We start from the raw sequence: 19,789 nt of genomic DNA, 5'->3' as shown, positions 1-19,789 counted from the left end.
CTCCTACTGTACTATATGTCGTACTCGAATTTAACATAGTGACCTTGAGTGATCGATATCGAGGGGGCCCAGAGTATCTTTGAAAACGGCCGGCATTTCACTAACCTGGTGATTTCAGACAATATGTAATTAACCAAATTAAAATTCGGAAAGTTGGATGCATAATTAAATAATTTGAATAACTTACATCTGTAAGTTATTTAACAATGTAACACAATTTAACAGCAATAAGTTAACAATTGTAATATGGTTCTCTTCGTAGTATATTCTTTGTATCTCATCTTATGTTTTAGCTATGTTTCAGTTGAAACCAGAAGGTTTGAAGCAATATTGATTCTTTTCTTCGAACTTGGGGAGATACCGAATTGTGATAGCACCATTTCAGGATTAAACGGTTTTAGTTTTAGCGTTGTCACCAAGCGTGGATCCCTGCGATCGAGCCATCCGAAGAAGAAACGATCAGAGCAATAAAGGTTAAGAGGAATCGAGATGCATATGAAATACGATCCCTTTTAGACCGCTACCCGCGGAATGAGTCTGATTCGGGTCAGAATAGCTCGCTGCCGCCGCTACGAGGATAATCGATCCTCCGCGCAATCGAAGAGGTCGTCTCCGCGCTCCGCCTGGCAACTGCGTCAATACGCAATTACTTGGTCGACCATCAGCCCCGATTATTTATACATCGGATCGGTCGGTACTGTTGTCCATCTGTTATCGAGATAAGTCACGAACAAAGAAGATGCAACAGACAAGGTTTGTTATCTTTAATCATTAAAACCAAGAAAACGAACTTGATTCTTAGTAGGCATTACGAGAACCATTTCTCCATTACGTAAAATGGATTAGCTCCCGAATACTAGAAAAAAATCAAAATTTTTTATTTGCACACGATTTAAATTTTTATTTGCACACATCTAGTGAACTATTAAAAAAAAAGTTGTCTACCAGATTTCGCGAATTTATTGAGATTCATAGACTTCGTGTCATAAAAACGTATGCGATACAAATTATAAAAATCAGTCGCAATTTACTGTTTGATACAATCTTAAATTTAAATACACAATTGATTTTTGTAAAACATTATTCATCATAATATAGTAAATGGGGAAAACAGACGGAGATTTTGAAATTGTAATTATTTAGTCAAACTTAAATAAAATTAGAATAACGGAAATATAATTAAAGTAGAATATTTCTGGCAAATAGAACTTTTTTTTGGAAAAACGTGAATATATGAAAGTCAGATAAAATACGCGAATAGGAAACGGCGGTGACGAATATTTTCGCACACAATGACAGAATAAAAAAATGCTAAGTTGGTGCTCAGTCAATCATATGTCTGGTTAAGTATTTTTATTTATAGCGTATGTAGTGTCATGCATATTTTAGCATGACATATAATTGAACAAATCGGAAGAAATGGAGTAGGTAGAGAGACGACATAGACTGAATGTCATAAATAAATGCGATTTCAATAATTGTGTTAAACTACGATAATAATTCATATAATAATAACTCAACCATATATAAGATTTATTTGATATTTTTTCGGATATATTTTACGAACAGGCTTTAACTGAAAATACCTAAATGGAGTGCTAATAAGATATCAAGCAAAAATCAGATCGTTTAATGGACGGGAAGCCCATTGTTGAAACATGCGTATCGTCTTTTTTTCTCTTGCGAATAGTTTAATATCGTAGAAGCACATTGACCTAGATCTCGGGCACGTGAATCGGTAACGTGATCGACCCTCTTTACAACGCAAACAGTCTCGGGGGGATTCGCAGTTCTCCAAAGATGGATCGATCGGTTGTAATAAAAAATATATATATATCTATAGTGCAAGTATATTCCATTCCCGCGATGTTATTTTTTAACACAGAGAGAGAGAGAGAGAGAGAGAGAGAGAGAGAGAGAGAGAGAGAGAGAGAGAGGGGGGAAGAGAGAGAGAGAGAGGTTCTCCAGCCATTAAATTGTCATTTACTATCGAGAAATCTATAGCCTTTGATAATAAATTAATAATAGAAAATAAATCGTTTCCAACAATGTGGTAATATCTCTGTTCATATAACAGCACGTTAAAATCATTCATCTAAAAATAAACTACAAAATAATTAAAAATAATAAAAAAAGCAGGTAGAAAATAATTGTTAAATCTTTCGTCATTGTGTTACTATACAGGAATTGCGAATTATTTTCTGATTATTACTACTGATATTATTTTTGTATCATACAGAATATAGGTATCTTGTATCATACAAGAACACATATCGTGCGATCAGATTATATATTTAATTGCATCGGAAGGTTACGGACGTACGCAGGTCGCGTGCGCCAAAGATAGCGGTGCGATTGCGTTACTTGTGTCACTATTTTTGATAGGAGCACGCTCTCATAGCTGACAACACGGAAGCTCGAAGTTATCTTAATTTAACCATATCGTATATAGAAACGCGATCTATGATCTTCATTGTCGAAGTGAAATATGTGCGATAATTTTCCTTTTATTGTTATTCACCATTCTCACGATATACTATCATAGAAGTCGAGTATCAAGAAGAATGTTAAAATACATATTCCATTTAAAAATTAAGATTGTTTTCGAGAAATATTACTTTGTTCTATAATTTACAAGATTAAAACAACGATTGCTAATACATGTACTATAGAGTTCTTGTTATTTAATTCAGATAATGTCAATTCAATTTCTATAATTGTATATATAGATACATCCGAAGTGGAGCTTTGGATCGATCAACACCTGAGAGTCGAGTTTATTTTCGTTAAATGCGACGTAATAAATTATAACTTGAGCATGAGACGCGTTTACGAAAGTCAAAGTAGAAGTCTGAATCATTACTGTCACCTACTTACACCTACTATCACCTACTACCGCGGCCATTCGATGTCGAGCAGCAATATCTTACAGATAATCCATCGGAATGGCAAATTATATTACGTCCTTGGAGAGACGTAGGCCATTCAGTAGCGTCTTAAATGTATAACGATATATTTCTTGCATGAGGTATGTTAAAGCGTACGAATAAAATAATATTATACAGAAATCACCTATAATTATTAGATTAATACAAAATTATTTATTCTTTTCCTTCACAGTTCTTACGTTAAAAGAAACATAAAGATGGAACTTTGATCAACATAATGCTTTTTAATAAAACAAGACATTTAAAAATGTTTTTATAAAAAATTATTGTAAAAATGAGAAATGTCCTTTTATATTCCATAATATATTTATGGAAAATTGAAAAAAATCAGAATTATGTTTTTACAAAAGCTTGAAAAATATTGAGATTATTATTACAACTTTGTCATGATTTGTAAGCAAAACAAAATACAAAAACTATTGTTAAAGCTTTAGTCTGTTAAACTCCATATATAGTTCGGCATATCGATTAAAAATTATGCAAGCGTTATGCAAGTTCAAGGCGGTAACGGTTTATCTTGCACAGTCTGGCGCGTGTGGATTGCATGGCGAGATACATTTATCCTGTGCCGTTACATAAATTGCCTTGCCAATGAAGAAGTATGCAACACGGAGAAATGTTTATTAAACGCAGGTGCAATTAGGCTTCCAGGTTATCTGATGCAGCAATTAAATCGGACTTGTTTTCGTATACATGGATTCATTAAACTTTCAATGCTATAATGAATAAACTTGATCATTTGTGATTTTGATTAAATATTATAAGTATTACATCGGAATGGTTTTTTACTCAAATAGTGATTCATATTAACGTCCCTTATTGCACCTACTCCATTCGCCTCAAATTTATTTAGTCATTCACCTAATAATTATATTTATTATATATTGTTCGAGGGGGAAGCCGGCATTGGTGTATAAAAATTCAGCAATGGACTAAAAAAAGTAAGCAGTCGCCTACAATATATGACGGTATTGTCGTCAGTGGTTAGGCAGTGATAATAATGACTGGTGACAGTGACAATGCAGGAGGCATATCATTGCTATAAGACAGTGTCCGAAATTTATTCGGCATTGGCTCGGCAGTATATAACAGTGGCGTACAAAATTTAGGGTTGTGAATTCTCCCTCAATATTGTTATCCATCAAAGAAAGTTGACGTTAATATCAATCAATTTGTTTGAATAAACGTGTAATATTATTTTTGTTATTTTAATACTTTGTTATTTTTATCTTTTTCTTGGTCAATATTTTTTAAGTTTAAAATTGTTACCTTATTTGAGTATTTGGGATCAGTATCAGTAATAATATAAATAAATGTTACACATATATGATAGCTTTTTAAAAATCATCAAAAAGTTCTTTAAAAGAGTTACAGATATCTTGTGATCGCATTAGCACGCATTACAGCCTTTTATTCCACATATAATGGATCGCAGGGATCGCAGGCACATATTGCATGTAATATAGTAGATCAATGTGCGTTAGTACATACGTAAATCAAACATTCGCCAAAAATGTAATGCATATATAATCAGATTTTCACGCGCGTATATAACGTTGTCATGGTCATTGAATTGCGTCGACACGATTAGGATCGCGAGCGATGAAAATAATCATCGTAAAAATAAGTGTACATATGATTTAATCAGAGAGAAAAAGAGAGGGAGAGATATAGAATTCTGAGATAATATTATTAAATAAAAATTTCCCCCGATATTAATTACACATTGTTCACTAGAATTTCTCGCAATAAAACTTTTCCTGTATTCTAATACTTCCAAAATGCTTCAATGCTTTTATGCTTTGTCGCATTGCTCGGTGAAAAAATATTTTATATTATTTAATTTTTGATATTAATATAAATAAATTATTATTCCCTTAATTTTTTTAGTTGATACAGAATGTTCGAACGTTGTAATATTAGTGCATACAGTTTGCACAAATAATGATTAGAAAATTAATAGAAAATTAAATTCTTTATAATTTCAAAAAAACTGTATCCAAATGTAATATTCATGACATATTGTTATAATCATGAAATGGATTTGATAGCCATCAAACCCAGATTAATCATTAACGTATGATAAATAGATTAACGGAGAAAATAAGAGAGAGAAAAAGAAAGATAAACTACTAAATAATTATCCTTCTAATATGCTGTTAATATATTTTTAAGCTGCATACTTTTTTGCAGTTTCGAGCATTTTATCAGTCAATATAAAAAAAGTCAAAGATGGTCGATTTCAACACATCCTGTCTTGGGATTGATTTTAACATAAACTTAATACAATATCCAAATGTAAAATTCATAAGGCAATGAGTCGTTAAATTCAAACGAATCAAAAGAATACATTGAACGGATTAATGAAGGACAAATTAACGTGATAATTAGCGGCAAGATATGCCAAATATACAACCTTGTATTTAATATACTTTAATATATGCTACTCACCTAATGTGTTCTTGGAAATACAATGTACTTAAAAATTGCTAGATTGTTCTTTAAAAAAATATTTTGTAATATCTTTCTATATTTTCGCGTTTTTATACTGCGTCTCGCTAATTTTAAATTCAATTTTAATTCTTTCTTTTAAATTAACTTTAATTTTTAAATTAAATTAATTTTAAACTGCTCTTGAATGTTTAAATATAATAATCCTAAAGTAGCTAAAGAAAGAGAGAGAAAGAAAACCATCAAACATTAATAGTTAAATCTCTCTTACAGCCGTATTCATAGTCCTACCTTGAGGAATAAGGATTCCTTGTTCCTTATTAGTTATTCTACATTTTATTAACCTTCCTTGATCGATCAAGGAACCGTAAAATTTATAGAATGAGGAACAAGGAATCCTTACTCAAGGAAGAACTATGAATACGGCTATAAGTTAATTAACCTCTCTAAGTTAATTAATACAACATGAATTATATATACAACATGAGTTATACAGAGTCAATCTTGTGATTAATAACGAAATATACCGCTAGGTATACAATGTTGTTTTAAGGCATCATTAATATTCTGCATTCTTTGAAGTACAATACAATGTTATAAAAAATGCGAATTATTTTAAGAGAAACATTCATAAAAAAAAAGGATAACTACCTAAGTTCTTTGTAATTTTGCACGTTTACGTTGCATTTTGTCACTGAGCCTGTTTTGCCACAAATACGTAGAAACCAGGTGAATAACGTTACTACGGGGAAATGCGGAGGGATGCACGATCGACTCCACCCTTATCCTCATAGAATCTCACGACACTCCTATCGAGGTTGCCAGGAAAGCACACGACGCAAACCGCCAAGATCGACGATCGCGAGAGCGGAATCTTAGGAACAGCACGAAAAAGGCAATCGCTTCTATTTTTCCCTCCCACCTTCTGACACCCCCTCACTCCCTCGCTTTCGAGAGCATCCGGATGATGCACGCACGCATACGCGTATAGCTTTGCATCCTACAGATGAACCGATAAGAGAAAAAAGGGGAGAAGACGGAAGAACGGGAGGGAGAAAAAGAGAGAGAAAGAGAGAGAAAGAGAGAGAAAGAGAAAAAAAAAAGAAGAAAAGAAGAAATAACGGGGAACGAATGAGCGCGCAAGAAAATGAAAGAGGGATAAAGATGAACGATAGATCTGCTCCTTCCAACCGCACTTTCTTACACTCTGTACGTTTTATTAAATTAACTGCACTGTTTCACACTCTGAACTTTCTTATCCTTTTCATATTTAAAACAAAATAAATATGGAATCGTCACAGAAGGTAAAAGAAAAAGAAAAACAATATGTGTGCAAAATGCAAATTTAAAATGGACAATCTAGCAGTCAATAGGCTTGTTCGTTTTAGCTGAACTTCTTTGCACGGTTCATCTTTCCTCTTTTTCTTTTCACGTTAGAGAGATTATACTCTCTATACGTTGCACTTTATTGTATTTAAGAAGCACTCAATAAGCATGTGCATGTTTAGACTAATTATAAGATAAAAGTAATACAATTAAAAGATCAGATTTTTCTTGTCGAGAATGCGCAATGTAGAGAGAGAGAGAGAGAGAAAAAATGGAAGAAAAGAAGTAATATCAGAGAACGATCGAGGAAAGAAAGACAAAGATGGACGTACGTTTGCACCTTTCATGTGCACCTTCCTACACTTCGCACACCTCGTCAAATTAACCGCACTCACTATTCACACTCTGTACTTTCTTACACCTTTTATAGCCAAATAAAAAGACAGGTACGCACGCAATTGTCACAAGGGAGAAAAAGAAGAAGGAAATAACATACGCGGAAAAAAAATAGAATTTAAATGGACAAATCCAGCGGTCAAAGAAGCGGACCGTCTGTTCCTTTCAGCAATTTATTACACTCTAGGAGTATACTCGATAGGTGGCAGAGATTAAAATTGGACGAGAGTAAAGGCGAGACGGCTGAAAGAGCAGATTCGATCGAAGATCGTGCGATTGGAAAGAGAAGGAGGGGGGGGGGGAAACTGTAGGAGACAACGTGAGGTTATGGTACTTACTGCTGATCTTCATGCCGCCGAGGGGCGGGTTCGCGGGCGGCTTGTTACCCTCGGCGAAGGAGGTGGTTCTCGGTCGTCCGCTCATCCTGAAGCTCTCTCGACCGCCTCCGCCTCCACCTCCACCTCCACCACACCTACACCGCGACTCGCAGGGGGTTGCGTCTCCGGCTCCACTCGCTCACTCTATCTCTCTCGCCCGCTGCTCCGGCCGCGTCTACTAGGTTAGGTTGGCCGGTGCTCCTCCTCCTCCTCCGCCACCGCTTGAAGTTAGCCCCGGTAGTCGCCGTCGACGTCGTTTTCCTTGTTTTCAACACCACCTCGTACATCAATGACAGTCGCACACGCGATTATCACATCGCACGAGAGCGCGCGCGAGCGCGCGCACTTTCTTTCTCTCTTTCTCTCTCTCTCTCTCTCTTCTGTCACTTTCTTCACACCGTTTTCGTCACGACGCAGCTCGGCGGACGGACGGAGATGGAAAAGGGGGAGAAGAGGGGGGAGGGAAACGTAGGAACGGGAAGATGAGCGCGGAGAGTAAGGGCGAAGGGATATGGCGACTGGCCGAGAAGCAGCGCGAAACCGCGGACGACACTAATTTCACACGGATGACTTTTTTATCTTCCTATAATTCTCGCGAGACGCGCGCAGCGACACCACCGACGCGACGAGTGTCCCCCCCCGGGTCGATCCGCACCGTGTTCGTCGCGCGAGCAACACCTTCTCCACGGAGGAGGAAGAGGAGGCCACTTTCACGTCGTTGTCGTCGTCGTACGCGACACCACCCTCTTTTCCGACACACTGACGCGCACTCTCTCGGCGACGACGGCCTAGCTTCCTCCTCGCGCTGCTGTCACGGCGATGCGGCAGCGGCGGCCGCGAGCGGTTTCCAAAGCGCGGTACCGTCAGCCAATGAACGGCGGCGGGGGAAGGGCGACGCTGCGGAGCGCTGCTGGCGAGCGACGAGGGGTGCGTGCCAACGTCGTGGCGGTGGCGGTGGCGGTGGCGGCGAACCGACGTTTTCGGGACGGCTTGTACGGGCCGCGATTCCTATATAACGCGGCCGCTACCTCGCGATCCCGCGCCTCGGCTCTCTCCGTCGTCGTCGGTCGCCGACGTATTACGTAGCGGCGCGCCACCGCGCGGTCCTCCGCGCTAGGACGACGACGCGCGGCGCGAAACCTTACTTCCACGGCCAACGTCGCGTCGATCTCCCGCCGATGTCTATCTCTCGCGGCTATCTTCGCTCCTCTCACGCTGCTCCGTCGTTCTCCGTCTCTCTTTCTTCCTCTCTCTCTCACGCGCCGTCGCGCCTCGTTCCGTCTCTTTCTCCCTCTCCCTCTCTGTCTCGTTGTCTCTCTCTCTCTGTCTCTCGCACTGTCTTTCTTTCTATATCGGCCTCTCTCGTTATGGAGCCTCGTCACTCGCTGGTTACTCCGATTCTCGACGTTAACTCTACTACTCCTCGCCTGCACCGACGTCTGACAGAAGCCCGTACTGCTGCATTTCGCCGCGATGCGAGTCGGGTAGCGTGGAAATTACGGAGCGAGAAGAACGATCGCGGTTAATGCGCTCGTTCCTCGACAGGAGGTCGGTCGTCGCCGTCGTCGTCGTCGTCGCGTTCAACGCCCGTGGTCAATCGGCGCACTGTCTCCCCTTCTTTCCTTCCCTATCGCTTTCTCTGTTTTCACACTATCGCTGGTCTGCGGGCACCGGACAGGCCGACGCAGGGCAGTTTCTCGCAGCAGCTTTCCTCGGTCCCTCTCGGTGTGTCCGCGACGACGCGATGGACGCGGGTGGGTAAATGTCGAACGCGGAAGAAAAAAAAATACGAGAGGCGCGCGCGCGCGCTCGTGGGTCGCGGCGGCGGTGGTGAATGTCGAACGATACACGGCGATCAGCGACGACCTCTCTGCCTCGTCGTCGTCGAGCAGCAGCACGGCAACACCACACCGACGACCATTGGATTTTTCGATGCCTCCTCCTCAGACATTGACCCGTTCGGGCGAGATCGGGCCAGTCGAGCGCCGCCGGACGTTGCCGAGCGTGACGTCAGCGACACCCCGCCCTGCCCCTTGCCGGAGCCGGAGAGTCAAGAGAGAGCCAGAAGAGAGCTGCGAGCGGTGTGGAGAGCGGTAGAGCGGTGTTCTATCGGGTGCGCGGTGGCGCCATGCTCGGCGCGGTTTTCAACGCTGTTGGCTGTTCTTCTCTCGTTCTCCTCGCATCTCGCCGTCATTTGCACTGGGCCGCCATTACGGCGCACGATTCGAATCTCAAGCAAGAAGGCGTGTAAATCCCACGAAAGAGCTAAAGGAGAATGGTGCAGTTGCGAAATCGTAGATAAAATTAATTATAAATTGGTAAAATATTTATAAATCATTAAAACCAGACGATCAAATTACAGTCCACTTATTTCTAAAAAGTTAACTTATAAAAGCTAATAAAAAATAAAAAATTGAAACATTTTGGTAATTCTCAGATGCATTCATCTTCTTAAATATTGAAATTTATTGTTAGAATATATCATAATTCTCTCTTAACACCGATTAATTATTATAACTGATTTATTCTTGCTAATGGATTGATTTAATTGATGAATGTTTTGGATTCCATAACACGAAAGAAAAAAGTTACTATTATAAGTCAAATTATTTTTAATCTTTTGGCATGGTATAATTGGAAGTATTAAAGTCGTACCGCGCAGTCTCCTTCAAAAGGAGATTTTATAACGTGCGTTTCATTAATCTTTCAACAAAGTGTAAACTATAGATGCTACTATTATTGTACTATTATAACAATTCAGACACGAGAATAATTTCTAAAATATTACGAAGAAATTTGACCACTGAACTGTACACGTACCTTATACCCCAGATGACAATAAATATGTTTCCGATTGTATTCTGAAAGAGAAAGAAAACGTCGGCGGTTTATTTGCTCTCTTTTTCATCTGCGCAAAGTATTTACTTTCTTTGCCTGGTAGAGAAGAGCGCAGAAAAGAGTCTGCTTTCGTGAGAGAAAAGATGACATTATTTACCGATACTCTCTTCGCAGCTACTAGGTTTGCTCTCTTATAGTTACGTTACGTTATACTCCTTCGAGTTGAAACAAAATAAATATATTCAGGCGTTTGAATAAATGGGAGAAAGGGAAGATGGATGAAAATAAATACGAGAAATATAGTACAATTAAAAAGAATAGATTTTATAGCTTATCAATAATTATAAAACACATAAAAGTGCCAATGTTTAAATATTTTTACAACTAATAAGTTATAAAATAAATAAATTCCGAGTTTCAAAATTTTTCAAAATTTCTGCGTTAAATAATCACTAAATAACTAGAAAATTTGTCATGTCGAGAAATCGGACGTTTTAATAAATTTTGTAATTATTTTCGTACGTCGAAAAGTTTCGCATATTAAATTATTGCGAATAATTTATAGACTCTGAACCATGTTTAATACTTGAAAAAATACATCCAATCTTTTTTACGTATTAAATAATTAATGTTCTTCGATTAATTTTGAATTACTGACAATTAAGCAAGCCTCTGTATTTTTCTCGCGTTAAAAGTGAATCACATTTATGGTATGTTATCGCAAGTAATTTTTGTAAATGTTTCCAACATCGCGCACGCTACTGTATATCGCCATCGTTTTTATGGTATCGGCTGTCTATATTCTTCTGTACACATAGTCGATTGGCTTCTTTTTCGCATATTTTACGTTATTTTTTCGCAGAAATATAATGGAAGATTCATTAGTACGTTTATCATTGCTATAGGTATGTAGAAGCTGTCACGATTCAAATAGTAAAGTTTTGAAATGTTTTTGCATAATTCGTGCATTAATGATAAGATAATTCAAAATTAATAAATGATAAAATTAATTCTTACAAAAACATAATTATTGTAATTAAAGTAAAAATAAAATTTTTTTCTGGAAATCAGACATTTTTACTAAAGAATATAAAACACAGGTTTGTAACATATTTTTAAATTTAAAGATATTGAATTGTGAACAGCGATGTAGAATATTTACGAGCAATCGGGTAAAATGTTCTTGTCCTATATAGGGGAAACAAATATGTCAGGGTTGTGTGTGGGCGCTTACGCGTAAAATATAATCATCTATACATGTATACAGTGTAAGTTATGTCATGTAAACAATGAATAATCTATACGGATCATCGAACATTCATATTTCGTCAGAAATATCGGAAAACGTTTTGTTTGCAGTTTTATTTTCAGTTACTAGAGAGAGATGTTATTTAGTTTAGGCATAATTTTTAGGCCGCTACGGAAAATTAACAACGGTTTTGAAGATCTTTATTTTATATCTATAAAAAAATGCACAATAATGTGCGAATTGCAACCGTGATAAGTATAATATTGCTTTTTGTCGTTTAACAGCTCAACATAAATAATAATGTTCCTATATGTTAGCAAGTATGCATCTTTCATGTTATTGTACAATTAATAATAAATAAATTTATAACTGAAATACATCTAATCTAATCTATAGTTTAGAATTTATACTTTATATTTTTGTAGAACTATTTGCAAAAATACAATTTAAAGAAATCAATAAATTAATCAATTAATCATTCAATTTATAATAATTTACATTGAGTATATTGTCTACATGAAAATGGTTCTTATAAACAATACGCAAACAACTCATGTAAATGTAAAGTCTCGAAATTTTACGCACAACCCTATTTTTATACTGTACCTGGTACGTGTTCAATTAGAGTGTAATCTTATCCTACTTATCGACAATTAGTCATTTATCAATAGTTTTATGCAATTTATCCTTCGGTTGCAGATCCGAGAATTTATCCGCGGCAGAGATCTCCAACGCAGGTATATTACCCTCAATCTCGTTGGTAACGTAGGGATTTAAAATTCGCTCGCATTTTGTGGCCGATAGTCCACTAGCTCCGTCTGGTGCGGCGAGGGCGGAACAACGCGACGCGACGCGGCGTCCCTTCCTTCCCCCTCCATCGCTGCCGCCGCCAGTGCTCCTGCTCCGTTCCGTCGCCGGTGCCGGTGGCAAAGCGCGGGTTACGGTTTAAGTTGCATTTTAGATGCGAACGAACGCGCATCTCTCTTTTGGGCACGCGGTTACGCGGTTGACGTTACGTGAACATCGGGCGCGCGTTCCCGTACACGACCGCCCATAAGTGCGACACGAGTCGATTGTGAACGATCCTGCGACGCGGGCCGTGTGACGCGGGATTGACCGGTGAGTTTTCACAATATATTTATCTCGTTCTCGGTGTGCGGAGTTTTGTGTCAAATCCGAGCCGGCGCGACTCCCGGACCTGCGCTGAGAAACCATACGTGCGTTCTCGATCGCGAATTTCAAGACGCTTTTGCTTCTGCTCGGTTTCAATCGCGTTCTACGTAAAATTAAGGCTGCGGTCCACTTGACGCTAAGTACAAATGCTTTGAAGGAGAAGAAGAACACTTCGAAGCATTTGTAGCGTCAAATGGACCGCAGCCTTAAGATGTAGCAAAACGACAAGTCTTCTGTGCGCCGCGAACTCTTATTAATCTCTTTCCGTATCAGTGATTAAATTTGGTATATATATAGTTTCCTAGAATCAGCATTTTGTTCCTCATAATAAGTGAAACAAGACCGATATGAATCTTATAATTAATTAAAGAAGGTGCCATTTTCGGTCGGGCTGGATCTTGATAGTCTAATAATATTTAATAAATCTTCGGCGAGCAATTCACTGAGTTGGAATAAGTATTGATATTCACACAGAATGTATATTATTATAGGACACGCACATTTTGTCACGGCTCTAAGTTTTTTGTTATTTAGATGATTACTAGTAATATTTCTGTGCGAATTTTATATTTCCGAAAAGGTATTATATTTTGACAAGTGAAATCATAGGTACCAATAAATTTTCTTTTGTAATTTTTACTTTGTTTAAAATACACAATCGACTCCCTGTACCTTCGTAAAATCTGTGACGGCCGGGCGTCTTTTGCCAGTCCGACCATTGAGGCATGTTTTTTCAATAGTAGATTCTTTGACCGGCACAGTTACGCAGAAAAATTCCAATTCCACTTTTTCAGCCGTTTTAGAAAAAACATTTCAAATAAATTTCCAAAGCGATGAAGGTTTAAAAATAGAATAATTTTGTTTTGTGATATACATGTACAGTGATATGATATACATATTATACACGTCTGTTTTTTTATGTGTAGCTACTTTGACGATTGGTTTTTAGTTCCGTTTAATGCACTTTTGATACATGCAACAATTCAGCAGAGATATGAAAATCAAAAAATTGACAATCGCTTGCTTTTCATTATGATTTGTAAATCAATTTTGCGATTCGATGTGACATCATTGTTTTAACAATTATTTTATTTTCGATTGTCTCAGCCTCTGCAGTTGCTATTTCAATATCATTACAATGTTATTTTAACATTTACAATTATTCGATTTTCAATTAATCTTTTAAGTAAGGATGACACATAAACGCATGTGCGTGTATGTGTTGGAGAATGGGATAGAATCAAAAATAAATAAATTTTGTTTTAGCGACGTTAAAAGGGTGTTTGTAAAATACAATTCAATTAAACATTTTCACAACGAGAAAATGTATTTTACGAGAAGTCTTTTCATTTTCTCTTATAACTCGGAAAATAACTCGTCGACGACATTTTCGTGAGGGAAAAGATCGGCTCGACAATGGTCGAGGAATCCGCAATTGAAAAGATATATATCTTTTATATCGCGGTTGATCCGGAACACCTTTGTATATTTGACAGCGAGAAAGGGGAAAAAGGGCTTTGAGGGAAGAAAGAAGAAAGAGTGCACGAAAAATGTTGAAAGTACGATTGAAACGAACAAATATTCTGAGCGTTTCGCTGAATATTTCAACCCTTTATCACATTGTTTTGTACCAGTTTTCAACGAGTGACATTTCCCGATTAAAATCTGCGCGATATTTTGCATTTGGCACGTTTGTTTCTGAACTTGCGTGGTGGTCGAACATTTCAAGTATTCATCAATTCAAAGTAGAAAGTGACATGTTACATACAAAATACTGTCTTTTAAAATATTATTATTTTCTATTTTACTATGAAATTTTTTGTTAAATTTTATTGTATTATAAATATAAAAGTTCGCTTTATGCGCTCAATCTCTACCGCAATCGTCAATCTAGCAGGGATTAATAAATTGAATTGTCTCGGAACAACTATATGTCGGATAATGAAACAAAAAAAAGTAATAGTGCTTGTTGGCAGTTTTTCTAATATGAACCGGAAGAAACGCGATTGCGCTTCTTGGCACTGAAACAGTTAAGAAATATTGTTTTATTGCTTAATACTGTATAGTCGTTCGATTGTTTCTCCCGAGAGGTATTTCTTGCTGTTAATTACTTATAAAAAGAATAACACGCTAATAAAATTATTGATTTAAAGAACTATTTCTAGCAAAAATGTTTCGAACAAAAGACTCGTAAATAATACGCTAATAAATTATTTCTCTAAAGTAGATTACTTGACGGATTGTTTCAATTGTGTCTTTCGTGCGTCTTGAACTACCTTATGTTTTACACGGAATTCTGTGTTATAAAGAGTAATAACTGTTTTATACGGAGATTAATAGAGCGAATAATAGGAAATATTTCGCGGGGGAGAACCGCGTTAGTATATATATACACCGTCGGAAATAAACTTCCGCGCGCGCTCAAAATTGAGCATTAAAAATCCACGGGTTATCAAGCGACTACAGGGGCATTATATCTTTGTCAGATCTCGTCAGCGTGAATTAGCCTCATCCTTTCGGTGCCGTAAGCCGGCCGAGTTTCAACGTGGAAAGATCGTCTCGCCCGAGCTTCTTCCGTTCCTGCCGAGAATTCCGACACTCCCGGAAGGTTGGATGCAGGGTGCGTTCCCTTACTCTTTTCTATTTTATTTTTCGGTTAAAAAATAATGAAAGAGAACCCATGCCGCGCGCGCACCGTAGGAAAGGCTCTGGCCCTTAAATATATATGACGTGAAAGAGAGAAGCCGCGCGATGCTACGATTCTTTGCGTGTCGCGCGACGCAAATATAATCGCATTCATTGCCGTTGAAAGGGTAAAGAATTCGCATATGGTGCAACGACCTGTCGCGGTTTCTTTCCAGGTATTAATACGCCAAGATATCGTACATATACACGCTTTCAGCATGTGTGACATTACGTATGGATTATCGATCGGTTCTCACGTATTATTCAAATCACGTTGAATAATAAGGAGAAACAGAGAGATTTATTCTTGAGCCCCATCATCATTTCTCTATGGTTTATTAATGTGAAATTATCATAATGAATTTTCAATACTGCAACATATTATCGAACATGATCTCATTACGGAATCCCACTAAACTAAATTCAAGTCTTCGATGTAAATATATGATGATAGCGATCAGATTTCCGCGATGGCCGCGGCCGTTGTTCACATAATGGATATTGATACGTTAGTGATGGGGTAATGAGGAAGCTCAAAATATGTCTGAAATTCTATAGATAATATACATATCTCAGTAATTGTATTCTTGACAAATTCATCGCGTTATGCGGAGAAAGGTAATTATAATTTATTTGTAGCGATTTTGAACTTTGTTCTCTTAAAAATTCTTTTATCTTCATATTTTAAGACAAAATATATTTTAGGAAGTGATAAAATTATATAACATCTATGTGATTTTTATTATAAGATGTTGTATTTTCTGTTTTTATTTCTCCATTTTATCGTTTTTTGCAATCTTTCTGCATCGAACACTATTTGATATTTTTTATAACATTTTTGAAATTTGTTATTTGTATATGCACCGGTTCTGTTTAACATAAAATTAAACTAATCCTATGTTTCTTTTGTTTCTTAATATTTTTGGTATAACTCTCTGTAAAATAAATAAAAGGAAATTAGGTTATATCAATACGACATTTCAAAACCTCTTCTTATTTTGATAGCAGTAGATAAAACTAGTCGAACATACACAAATGACAAATTTCGATCTTTTGTTATCAAAAATATCAAATAATATTTATTATTATTTGCCAGAAAAATAAAAAATAAAAGTAAAAATAGAAATAGAGAGTCAATTATATTTGGTTCATAAAATGCTTATTATCTGAAAAATACGGGAAGTTTATCGTTGAAAAAAGACGCAAATGAGAAATCTTAAAAATTATATCACGTATTTTATTAATCGGCTCAATTGATTTGAATGTTCTTTAAGTCTCAAAGCGAGTATCGCGGTTAGGCTGCGCGAGTAACATATATAGTAATCCGCTTCGAATGTGATCGTAGAACTAATCCCGTCTCTGAATTCCCACTCAATTTCTGATCAGCCGTGCGCGCAAAAGCGCAACCCGGCGCAGCGCAGAGGCTGCGTGCAAATTAAATGACTGTATGATTCTCGGCCTCTCGCATATATATTAGTTAATGCCATTGCATCGGCATTCGATGGAAGCGTAGCGAATATATCGGATGAATTCGAAGCGCGGCTGTGACGCTACGACGATAATAGAGATGCTTTATTACGATTATAAGCTACTAAAAGCTGAAATATTTGTATAAAGAATTTTGTTATAGTTGATTATTATATTGTCCCATTATTTTTATCTCCATATTTTCATTATTTTAATACATACTTTATTTTGTCTGAAAGTTTTCAAAGACTCGAGAATAATAGTTTGTACATTTTTGATATTTTTAAATTGAATCTAGTCATTTTGAAATTCTGTTTTTGCCTTTATCAGATTGTCTTAGAAATAAAAAACTTGTTAAGAAGTATTATTATACTTTTATTTTATAAGTTGCGAACCATTTTTCTCTTTCCATTGCTTGTAACATAAAACTGTTAATCGAAGAAAAGCTATAACATATAAAAAAAATAATAAAAAAGTAGAAATAAGATTCCAACATTTTTCAAACTTTAAATCGATATTTTCGATGCTTAAAAAGAAAAGTCGGTTTTATATTTTTTTAGAGACTCTGTCACTACAAAATTAACGTCGTGAGTTATGTGACACCCGCCTATACCAGAGAAAAAAGGGGGAGATATTTATCTCGATTGTTCGTTGATTATTCCGGTCGGGGATTCTGGCACACGTTGACCTTAGCTTAAATAAGCTTAAAATATATACTTATCATATTTAGAAGATCCACAAGCACACGTGAGATAATCCTAAATGGTGCGCGAGAATATATGTCGCTAATCAGCGTCACACATAAATGCGTACGATAGAGCTCCGTATATGTGTATAATAGGACGTTAGCCCTATACGGATACGCTACGTTGCCAATATTATGTCGCCACCCCTTCTGGTGTACGGGGCCCCCTTTTGTATTCTTTGCACATGCTTTCTCACGGAGCTTGATGCGACTGCACCCGACATGCATTCTGAAGTTTACCGAGGTCTTTTTTTCGAATTTATATGCGTGCGCGATTATGTGTTTTGCTATTTCTCCACGATAGACGGTTTTAAATGATATTACTCAAATACATTTTGTGAAAGCTGCAATAAGTAGCGTAAATAATTTTATGTAACAATGTAATATATATTATGTTACTTTGTTATAAAATAATATGTTATAATAATGCATATCTAAAATGTTATTAACAATTAACGAATATTAGAATATGTTTGTACAATGTGTTACATATATGTGTTACGTATTTAAAGAAAAAAATCAATTATGGCCTAAAGAATTTAATTTAATTACAATTATGTCTATCTTCTGAGGATCTTAAATTAATAACTATTAATTGATAGACATTCTACAATTAATAATTTAATACTTGAAAATTTGACATCAGATATAGAAGAGCTTAAAAAAATAAATATATTACTAAAAACATTTTGCTTATTATAAAATTATTTATATAATACAGTAGAATATTAACCGTCCTTTATTTAGATTAATGAAAACATTTTACTAAATATTAACGCGAAACTAATAAAACGATATTATGGCACACTGAATAACGTTGATTTATTCAGGCATGTACTTTCATATGATGTATGGTATATTTCCTTTATTTCTTCACTTCACATATACATATACATGATATTCAATTGATATCGTCGTCTAGTTCGATCTACTTCAATTAAAATCTATTTCTGTATATTATCACAACATTCTTTCGTACTTTATTCGAAACCAATCATCCATCAATTTTATCTCGTTAAATACTTAATCCATTTTGTTAAGTAATATAATATTGATAACACTAAAGACTGAATCGATAATACAATAAAAGAAACTTGTTTCTTTTCAAATTCAAGAAAGAGAGTATCATTTTCTGTAGTTCTTTCTTATGCTGAATACAATTTCAATTTTCAAAATGCTTCGTTGCGTCACACAATTTCAAGATTAATTAAAAAAGACTAAAAAAATTTTTTTAATTAAAAAATTTAACAAATACAAAATGGTGAATGCAATTTCTGTGGTATATTTGTATCCCTTAATATACAACCTGTGCGGTATAATAAATCCAATATTTAATTATCGAGATTAATTTTAATTTTTAAAATTTTTTAAATCATTTATTAAATTAATTCTAAACTTTTATTAATCTTAATTTTTAAAATAAGAGAAAATAATTTTACTTGAAAATTGATCTTAATACTACTTAATTCTGAATGTAATAAAACGCTTCATGTAATCGTTGTATAGTATGTATAATTGTGTTCTCTTTTTAATTTTAGTCTTTTTACTTCAATTTCAAGTCAAATTTTTTAAAAATATTATGTGATGTAATATGATAATGTATATCTAAAATGTTACCAATAATTATTTATAATAAACAAATATTACTGTATTTCTACAGTTAAAATTGTGTTAAATATAATAAACTGCAAGGAATAGCTATTTTTCTAAACTCTTTTTTCTTCTTTTTCTTGTTAAACTGTGTAATGTGTATTTGATTGCATGTACATGCGCGCAGATGATACAAATGAGTAAATTCCTGTCTTATTTTTTTCAGGAATTCTGCTTCTGAACGTGATATCTAACAATTTAACTCTCCTAAAAAAAACTAATATATACTAATATATTAATATGAAATTTTATATGTTCTACTTTATTAAATATTATTATAACATTTATTTTTACATTCTAATGTAGGTCATATAACTTTTCTCAATATATAGCAAGTACTATTTCGAATGTTGAATCGATAATATGACTAATACTGTGTCTTACCGTAATAATTCCACGTTCGTAAGAACGTGACGTATGTACTTCTTTCATCAATTTCGCTCTTCAATTTAATTATGTCGAGTCCATATGCCGTCTCTTGTAT

At 35.8% G+C, this 19,789-nt stretch overlaps 2 protein-coding genes across 8 annotated transcripts in view; one reads left to right on the top strand and one right to left on the bottom strand.

Moving 5' to 3' along the window:
* The window catches only part of LOC112463857 (glycogen synthase kinase-3 beta), a 45,636-nt gene extending 36,606 nt beyond the window's left edge, over positions 1 to 9,030 (bottom strand). For 2 of the 4 annotated variants that reach the window (XM_025030498.1, XM_025030500.1), the window contains exon 1: positions 7,456 to 9,030. In XM_025030498.1, coding sequence (XP_024886266.1) covers positions 7,456 to 7,544 — 89 coding nt within the window. In that variant the 5' untranslated portion in view covers positions 7,545 to 9,030. The remainder of the gene's footprint in view (positions 1 to 7,455) is intronic. The other 2 variants (XM_025030499.1, XM_025030503.1) reach the window with 1 other exon arrangement.
* A 3,524-nt stretch (positions 9,031 to 12,554) lies between these two features.
* LOC112463864 (connectin) overlaps positions 12,555 to 19,789 on the top strand; it is a 122,981-nt gene continuing 115,746 nt past the window's right edge. For 3 of the 4 annotated variants that reach the window (XM_025030517.1, XM_025030518.1, XM_025030515.1), the window contains exon 1: positions 12,555 to 12,704. The gene's annotated coding sequence lies outside the window, so the exon portion shown is untranslated. Of the gene's footprint in view, positions 12,705 to 15,244; positions 15,379 to 19,789 lie in introns of all 4 variants that reach the window. The other variant, XM_025030516.1, reaches the window with a different exon arrangement.

The sequence above is a fragment of the Temnothorax curvispinosus genome, unplaced genomic scaffold, assembly GCF_003070985.1.
Source record: "Temnothorax curvispinosus isolate PA1 unplaced genomic scaffold, ASM307098v1 QBEX01013717.1, whole genome shotgun sequence".
NCBI classification, from domain to species: Eukaryota; Metazoa; Arthropoda; class Insecta; order Hymenoptera; family Formicidae; genus Temnothorax; species Temnothorax curvispinosus.
Note: the sequence above shows the minus strand (reverse complement) of the source record. Positions and strands in the feature narration are given on the sequence as shown.